Source organism: Netta rufina (assembly GCF_964035555.1).
Source record: "Netta rufina genome assembly, chromosome: 5".
Taxonomy (NCBI): domain Eukaryota; kingdom Metazoa; phylum Chordata; class Aves; order Anseriformes; family Anatidae; genus Netta; species Netta rufina.
Window position 1 is genome coordinate 53,391,086 of NC_140128.1, and position 9,366 is coordinate 53,400,451.

Below are 9,366 nucleotides of genomic sequence, written 5' to 3' on the forward strand. Positions count from 1 at the left end.
TTATGTAATCCTATGTGAAAACAGACACCTTTTTGTTTCTTTGTTTTTAAATTTGATTAGACTTTTTAAAGAATAATGGAGATATAGAAGCTCACATTTTAAGAACATCTATGTGCAAATGTATAGTTTTAAATAACAGTACCTTGACTTTTATTGTTCTAGCTGTTCTAGCAGGGTTGCAATGGTTGTTCTAGAGGCACAATAACATTTCAGTTCAAGGTTTGGCAGCTCAGGAATTCTGACAGTGCCATACAAGCAAAGAACAGCAATCCCCCTTCACTCCCTTTCATAGATGTAAACATCCCTTCCTCAACCATACAAAGAATCTCATAAGAATAAATAAATATATTTTTTTGCCAGATTGTAGAAGAAAGCTTCAATTTGTCTTTATTTTCTTTTTCAGTTTAAGATTTATTTATTCATTCATTTTCAGGGGGAAAAAATAGGAAAGAAGTTATCAGATGACATGTATTAACTCCAGACCCAGAGACCTTATTAACAATTTCAGTATGTCAGAGCTCTCACTGGTATTTAAATATATTAACTGAACATGCCTATTGAGTGCAGAGATACTTGAGCAAGCAAATTCTAACCTGCTGACCTTCACTGCCTTAGTGGTCTGTCACAGAACCCTCTGCAGGCTAAACTGTTTTACTGTGAGGGTGCCCTGACCGGTTAGCTAGAGCTGACCTGGTAATGGAGTTTCTGCATAAACTGATTACCTTTCTTACTTGATCTTGTGAAGTCTTCTGTTAAGACACCAATGAAAAAGGACTGGAAAGGAATAGGGAGGTGTATCCTATCTTTCCTTTTCCTCATACGCCCTACAGTTGATTTCTTCGGCTACTACAAAACCCTCCTTTTTTTTTTTTTTCCCATCCTGCAGAAAACTTTGTGTACAAAGTAAGACCCCACCCAGGCAGACAGCAGCACTGCTCAAATAGTCACATTAATGAACAAGTACTTGTCACACATGACCGAAAGAAGTGATTTGAGAGAGAGCTCACCATGCTTGTGCTTCTAGGCAGAGATGCAGATTTTGTGGCTGGCATTTCTTTGTTTTGAGAAATCATAATTTCTACAGGCAAGCCAGATCTTGTTTTGCATGAAGCACCATTACTAAGCGACCCGAGAGAAGGACCTGCATCCAGGGACAAGGACTTCTCTAATTTGCGTGTTCGTGATCCAGCCACAATGTCATCACTTTTCAGACTGTCTAAATCTATTTCTTGATTGCTTTTCCCAACTAAAATGTTCTCTTTCCAGCTTTCAGGAGACTTTCTCTTAATACGTAAATCATCTAGGCTTCTCACACCGGATGGAAAGGTATTTTTCAGTTTAGCAGCTCGGTATGACCTCAGGCTCATGGGATCAAGCACTCTGAAAGTAACTTCATTAATAAATTGAGAGAATTTGAGTTTAGCTTCAATTTTTTCTTCCACGACAGACAGTGAACTTGATGATCCTTGACTCACCAAGCTCAAGTCAGATGCAGAGGAACTGCTTTTCTTGTGTGTTGTCTTCTGCCTCTGGAGCTTTTGGCTGGCGTTTCCTCCTTCTGCTGGATATAGAGAAGAGTGTTCCAGTCCATGGGATTTTTCACCCCCTTTCTGACAATGCTTTGATCGATGGGGTCGATAGCCTTCATCCTTATTTTTGCTTTTAACAAAGCTTTTAGCTTCTGACCTTGTGCTGCCGTGTAACTCAAAGCTATCCTCGCTGGAGCTGCAGCGTTTTGAGTAACTGTTCATTGTCAAATCTCCAGAGACTTCCCTCTCCACATCAGTTCCTGCTTCTGGCACACATGTAGAGGTGGATGCACAGCATGCCCTTTCTTCAGTCACCCTGCCAGCCCCCTCTTGTTTGACTGGTCTTCCAAGCACAGCAGCCTCTGGCTTAACAGGGGAAATGGAGCCCTTAGACAATGACTCCATTTTTGTGTTGGTGTATCAGCTGGCATCAATGACAGTGACATTCCTATAAATCTTTCTCTACTTTGTAAGGCAACAGACATGTCTTTGAAAGGCATAATAGTGCAGCCACCACATTTTATCTCATATGCATCCCAAATTATGCATATGTTTCATAATTAGATCAATAGTGCATTCTCATAATTTTAATTAGCCATACTAATCAACAGAATCTATAGGACATGCAAATTTTCCAGGGTATTGAATGCTTAGTGGATGAACATGGGCTTTCATTGATCCAAAGCAGCATATGATATAATCCTGTCTGTTGATCTGGAAACCAAACTACCATGATGTAAATCAATTCTCACTAAGTAAAGTCAGGGGTGGTTCTGTTTCAGGGCTTTTTAAAATCCAATAGTAGAGAAGGTCATGCTATATTGTTCTAATGCTGCTAGTGTTTTCTATTCTATTAGAAAGCTTAGTGGCAGGTCTGCTGGACCCAAAAAGGCAAAAAGAGAATGTGATTCACACTTTCTGCCTGCTTGTTCTTGCCATTGTTTTCATTCTAAAATAATTTGTTAAAGGTTTGAACCAAAGCAAAGTTCAGTAATTCAGCATTATAAATGAGTCTGGAGTGGTAATGATGTTTGTTTCCACTTTCCACAACTCTTCATGTGAGGCTCTTCTCATTCTTTACAGGCAGGCAAATCTGAACTGTGAAGTGCAGAATTTCTGTTTTTATTTTATTTTATTTTATTTATTTATTTATTTATTTTTTACTCATGAGGGAATATAAAGGCTGTTTTATGTGAGGTTAAAGGCTATAGTTTGGCTTTATGATCAGTATGAAAGTTTGGAGCATCCTGATCACACATGAACTGACTGATACATTTAAGATTTAGATTAAACATTAGGAAGACATACTTTACTATGAGGGTGATAAGGCACTGGCACAGGTTGCCCAGAGAAGCTGTGGATGTCCCGTCCTGGGAAGTGTCCAAGGCCAGGCTAGACGGGGCTTTGAGCAATCTGATGTAGTGGAAGGTATCCCTGCCCATGGCAGGGGGGTTGGAATTGGGTGATCTTTAAGGTACCTTCACCCAAACCATTCTGTGCTTCTGTGATTCTGTGATATAACCCTTTTTGTCTGATGGGAATCAGACATCTTTCCAACTTATGCAATTCAGCGGATGGAGACAGAAAAAAAGAAATGGATCACAAGAAGAAACCTGAGTGACCTGCCTTAAACAGCTGGGCAAGAAGATGTGAGGAGAATCCCTAGAAGGGAGTGAGGTGTGGTAGAAGGTGGCAATAAAGGGGAAAAAGTTAGTGAGGAGCACATTTAAAAGTATCATACATTGATACTTTAAAAAAAAGTGAAAGCTGACAGGTCAATGGCAGTTCAAGTTAAAATGTCATTCCATGAGCTTTTGAAAGAGATATTGTATTTAGTTCCCTCATTACAAGTCAATTTGCCCACTGCAAGTAATTTATTGTCTCCACGTTGGTAATTCCAGAACTCATTTAAATCATCGTTCATGAAAGCTGCTGAAGTGTTGCGAATCTCTCAAATTAACATAGTAAGTGCATTAATTTTGCAAATAACAGGGGGACAAGAAGATCCTTTTAACACATCAAAAATCAATTGCTTTTACTGGAATTACTTTCTGAAATGCTTCCATATTTTCTATGGGACTTGGCATGTTACAAGTTTTATTTTTGTAATATTTTTGCAATGTTTTTGTAACATTGCATGTTACAAATATTATCCTGATCACAGAGACAATGTAGATTAAAATGCATAAAGTCTTAGTTTAGATGAAATTATTCCCCTTTTACTTGAACATAAATGGTGACAATATGAAGGGCTAGCGAATGCTTTCTGTTGTCAACAGAAAGATTTTCATGACCTTTTCAATGCAATCACAGAACAATAGTGCACTACTCTCTTCTTGTAAAGACAGAATTTAGGGCTTTTTCAGTATGTCCTAATACAGTTTTCTGCAAACTTATGGTTACTCACTGATGCAAACAGGATTCCCCAAAGAGGTAAGCTCTGTACTAATGCATCTCAGAACGTTTCTCTTCCAGGATCCATTAGAGCCTGGCAAAGTGTGAGTTCTGCAGTTTTAATGGAGTTCATTAATATGTCTGTTCAGAAACAGAGCAAGCCTCATTCTTGAGCCAGGATCTGAAATAGCTTGTACATATCTGGAGAAGAGCTTTTTTATTCATGGGGGATTGGGACCATTTGTGCATGAACAAAGCTGTGTTAACTACAAGCACAAATTCAGCTATCTGTTGCATATGTGCAAATTTTAAGGTGTGAATGTAACAGAAGTCTGTGGCACAGCCAACAAAAATGGCTCATATAATTCTTTTCTATTGTCAGGAATGAAGCCATTTGGTTTGAAATTAAATAAGACAATAGGAAAAATGTCAGGCTGTATGTTATAGGTAACCAAAGTAGAGTATATAACACTTGTGGGTTTTTAATAATGCTTCTCCTATTTCTTATGATGATTTCTGCCTAATGACTTTAGACATATGTTCTTAACCAGTTGGGAAAGGGTGACCCTGGCATTTGATCTAATTACCAATTATTAACCAAAAAATTAAAGCCATCCCTGCAAAATGACAGATTTTTTCTTGCCTGAATAAGGCATGGCTGGAATGAAAATTAATGATGTAGATCTTTTATTGTGAACCCCTCTAAATCTTGACTGCAATAGATGTTAGCAAAGTTGATAGTAATATTGTCTTTACAATGGTCTGTCTTAAGTATTAATTCACCAACATATGGTCTGGAGAGTACATGAACCACAGAAATTATTTCCACTAGTCACATATGCTAATCAAGTATCTGAATATTAAAGCAGTGTATGCTTAAGAATCTGGGTGTTTGAGACTGAACTCTTGTAATGATTTGATGTTGCTGATTTAGTTTCCATATGTTAAGTGACTTTTTAAAATGTTAAAATTATTTTGCCTTATATATCTAAATCTCTTTGAAGACATGGATGATAAAGAGAATTCCTCTTTCCAGTGCAAGCAGGTATGTCTGTGAATAGTAATGCATTGCTGCAGTAGTCTGGGCTATACTCTTGAAACAAACACCTTCAGGAAGCTGTATTAACAACCAAATTCTTCTGTTCTTGCTACAACTTGCCTCTGCTAGGTGCATGTTTGCTTGGTTTCTGAGTTCTTCTAAAACTGTCATAGTAACATTAAAATAATCTTAAAAAACCAATTAATGCATTAATTTTACATTATTTCAGAAATGATGAGCACGACTGTTGGAATTAATCAGTATGTCTGTGCAAGTTAATAGAAAACTGTCTGATCTAAGTGACAGATTTGACTGTAAATAACACAACCCTTGTAAGCATTTCTTCCATTAACTTGCTAGTTGACCTTTGATGAACACCTGCACTTTCATTTGTAGCCACCATTACCTGTCCTTAAAATTTAGGAAGGGACTGTTTTTTTCCCTGCATTGGTACATTCTCTTATGTGATGAGACCCTGATCAAAACGACATTTGTAAATATTAACAAGACTTACATACTGAAAATTAGTAAGTGAACCAGTTCCAGGGACTCGTGTACATCCAGTTTGTAATTTTGTGTGGTGCAATGGCTATTCTATTTTAGTATGAACATGGGAATATAAGCAAAGCGATACAAATCCTTCCTAGCTTAATTGACAGCTGAATCTGAAACCTTTGTAACAGAATGATAGCTAGGATCACAGCTTAAACGAGACTTTCATAATGAGTCAGTATTTCATTTGACAAGACTGAGGCATTCAGAGACCTGTCTAGTAAACTTGTTACATAGCAAAACATACGAAGATTTTTATAAAGGTTACTTTAGGTTTATTTATATTCTAAGTGTCATTTTACAGAGACATTATTAGAAACCTGCATATTGTGTCTAAAAATGGAGCATAACAGAGTTACTTCCAATCAAGAATTGATGCAAAGTGATATCTTTACAGACCATTGTCTGAAGACTGCAAATTGAAATCTGAGTTTTGTGGGAACTAAATATATATATACCCCTCCCTTTTAATAGCAACCCCATTTTAAAACTTTTGAAGATTTAATTTTTGCTAATAGTATCAAAAGCAAATGCAAGGTAACCATGTAGGAAAAAAAGCTGCAGTAGGTTGTTATGACAACTGGAAGTTTCTTTGTGTAGAGCTCTGGAAGATATGCTCATTTTTGGGTCAAAGCAGACAATATTCAACAGTTCTAGTACTAAAGAAGTGTGCAAAGCTTTTATATATCTAAAAATATGCATGTTGATATACTAATGATAAGATATTCAGCAAATTATTTACATTAAAAATAATCAAATCTAAGGGTTTTTGACATTCCAAGATTCATAAGAAAATGTTTGGTTATTAATTAAAAAAGAAAAAGAAAAGAGTGTAAATCTGATTTTAAACAGAATTTTGGGTTTAATTTAACTCCAATTAAGGCTATTTCCAGAGCATTTTGTTGCCAGTGAGTAGACTCCAACATTTTGGATCAAAAATTACAGTTCATCCAAAATTACAGTTAATCAAATATTACAGTGCAGTTCATGTTGCAGCAAAGGGTGAGTTTTTTCCATTACAGTGGAGTTCATTTCTTCTAAGTCACTTTGTTGTTAGATCTCAGCCAGCCTTTAAACTGCTCAGAAACACTGCCTAAGCACTAGAGCCAAGCACACTGGAGTTGGTAGGAAGTGCAATTCATTTCAAAGTTCTCAGTTTATCCACAGTTGTGTAAGTCCTTCAAGCATAGTCCACTCTCCAAATAGCTATATCCAAGTGTTCCAGTGCCCATTCTTGCTCAAATACCCTCTTCCCTCCTGCGTTTAATGAAAGTTTTATCAAATCTTATCCACTACCATACACTTAATGCAGTTCAGTGCAGTTCATTTTGGAGCATTTAATTTGACCTTTCTGCTTTACAATTAAATTCATCCCTTTAAATATTACAGGTGTTCCTCTCTGACTGAATTGCCTTTGGAAGTTCTCTCTCACTCTCTCCTTCTCTCTCTCCCTCTTCTTCTTCCTTTTCTTTCTTTTCTTTTCTTTTCTTTTCTTTTCTTTTCTTTTCTTTTCTTTTCTTTTCTTTTCTTTTCTTTTCTTTTCTTTTCTTTTCTTTTCTTTTCTTTTCTTTTCTTTTCTTTTCTTTTCTTTTCCTTTTCTCTCTTCTCTTCTCTTCTCTTCTCTTCTCTTCTCTTCTCTTCTCTTCTCTTCTCTTCTCTTCTCTTCTCTTCTCTTCTCTTCTCTTCTCTTCTCTTCTCTTCTCTTCTCTTCTCTTCTCTTCTCTTCTCTTCTCTTCTCTTCTCTTAAGAAATTTTAATATTTTCTAAATAATGCTTTGCTTTTAATACAAGAGTGCCTAGCCCAATTTCTTCAGCAAGACAGTGTTACCTTAAAACCTTCTGAGCATTGCTTCATTTTGTCGTTCTCCAGAAAATATATTGTATTTCCAAATTAGTGGGAATAATGTCTATTTCTAAGGTGCTAGCTGTCACACAGCAAAGTATCCATTTCACTAAACATTATCTTTACCATTTTTTTTTCTTTTTAGAGCAGATTATTTGTATTGGACAGGCACCATAGCAAGCATTGCCTCGAGTCATTTTACCTCACTTGGTTCTCCTTGAAAGCCTTGCACAGTCCTAAGGAAAATTCCAGTAGATGTTTAAGCTATCTGTGTAAGATCCAGGCATATTCAGGACCAGTAAAATGAGAGCTTGGTTTTGTTTCTTTATTTTGTGTGACTGTTAATTGCAATTAGTTAAAAATCTCTCTATATTTTTTTCCTTTCTCTATTGATTGTTGATAGGTCTATATCTTGTAATGACAAATAATTGTGCCAGTGCTGCCAGCATTATATCAGTCTGGATTCTTTAAAAAATGGTAGGTTTTAGTGGAATGAAAAGAACTTGAAATGGTACTGTGGTGAGTTTCAGACCAGAGACATTTGAGACATTCGTGCAAGAATCTGCGTTGTGGATGGTCTTTGCACTCAACCTCTAATCTAAATCCAAAGATTTAAAGGATTGAAAATCCTCTAAATTCCCATTAATCCCATCAGGCTAAGAAAAACATTTATCTGTCTTGCAAATACAGAGTGACCAAAGACAATGCAACAAACGGTGGTGCCATCTTCCTTGCATGCAGTCACAAGTCTGATCTATTTAATTGATAGCTGCATGCTAGACAAAGCTGCGTTAAGCTTGTAAAAAGTGTTGAATGTTAGAGGAAAGGGAGATGTTTTTTAGCATAGCTCATGCACCACCCTGAAAATGGAGTCACTGTGCTCTGACAAATGCTACAGCTGCAGTACAACTAGAGCCAGCCAGCCGCTTCACATGCAAGCTCTATTTATAGTTTAAAAATGAATTACAGATTAAGGGAGAGAAAAAATATAAACTGAACATGTTTTAATAAACCAATTATAAAATTATTTTTGGGGAGCAGTACAGGAAAATAAAAGAGACTTTCCATTCCACACAGGCCCTTATTACTATAGCCAGTGTCACACTATCAGAGCACCTTCCATTAGTGTATCATTAGCATCAGTTGTAAGCTGTTGGCTTTTGTATGATTTGCATTAGAAAAGTACACTGTGGACATGTTGTGTATATATTTAAAGCTCCTCAAAGAAATGTACGAGGGACTTGTAGTGTTAGATGATAAGACATTTGGTTGCCCTTAATTCCCAAGGGACTTTTTCCCTTTCAGCCTCCCATGAAGACAAATTTTACTCTTGCTGAGAAGAGTCAGAGAAGTGAAGCTGTAGACTGTGATCTTTTTTCAAGGGTTTTAAGTGATCTTTTATTTATCCACAGTTCAGACAATGGACTACCTTGAAGAGAGGAATACAAAATGATAAGGAGGCTGATCTACGGAGAACAGATTTGTGGTCTAGTGAGGCTGAGCTAGATCATATACATGATAGCATTTTCTCCATGTTGGCATTTAGCACTAAAAGCTTGTTGTATCACCTGCCTGAGAGATTGTTGTCCTCAGCCAAGAGAGATGGAGCTACTTGAAAACAATAGCATATGTGAATAACAGTTTCTTTATCAGATTAGTGCTTAGTGACCAACCGCGGCTGCATACCTTGACTGTCAATGAGTCCTCAAAATGCTTTCTGTCCTCTGGCAACATCCTCTTTTTCTTGCTCAGCTTCTGCTTTAGCCAGCTGCTCCATGAGCTCTTCTTCACACTCTGTGCCTTCTCTGTAGCCGTGCTGTAGGATGGGTAGAGCTGTATGTCATCTGTATTACACTAGTATTTGACTCTGTCTTAGTGTCTCCAGTTCACTTTGTAGTCGTTTGGTGAAAACAGCCAGCAAAATAATTGATCCTTCTGAGAATACAGATGAGGAGTCTTAGTTGCTTCCACTACTGCTTTAATGTATGTGTTTTCAGGAAAGTGTCAAA

The 9,366-nt window shown here is 37.0% G+C and overlaps 1 protein-coding gene across 2 annotated transcripts in view; it reads right to left on the bottom strand.

The window, feature by feature from the left end:
- The window catches only part of BEGAIN (brain enriched guanylate kinase associated), a gene marked incomplete at both ends in the record, with an annotated part of 159,127 nt that extends 150,036 nt beyond the window's left edge, over positions 1–9,091 (bottom strand). Inside the window, one exon of one of the 2 annotated variants that reach the window (XM_084288593.1) lies at positions 9,044–9,091. In XM_084288593.1, coding sequence (XP_084144719.1) covers positions 9,044–9,091 — 48 coding nt within the window. Of the gene's footprint in view, positions 1–1,007; positions 1,752–9,043 lie in introns of those variants that run through there. The other variant, XM_084288592.1, reaches the window with a different exon arrangement.
- Between the last annotated feature and the right edge of the window lie 275 nt (positions 9,092–9,366).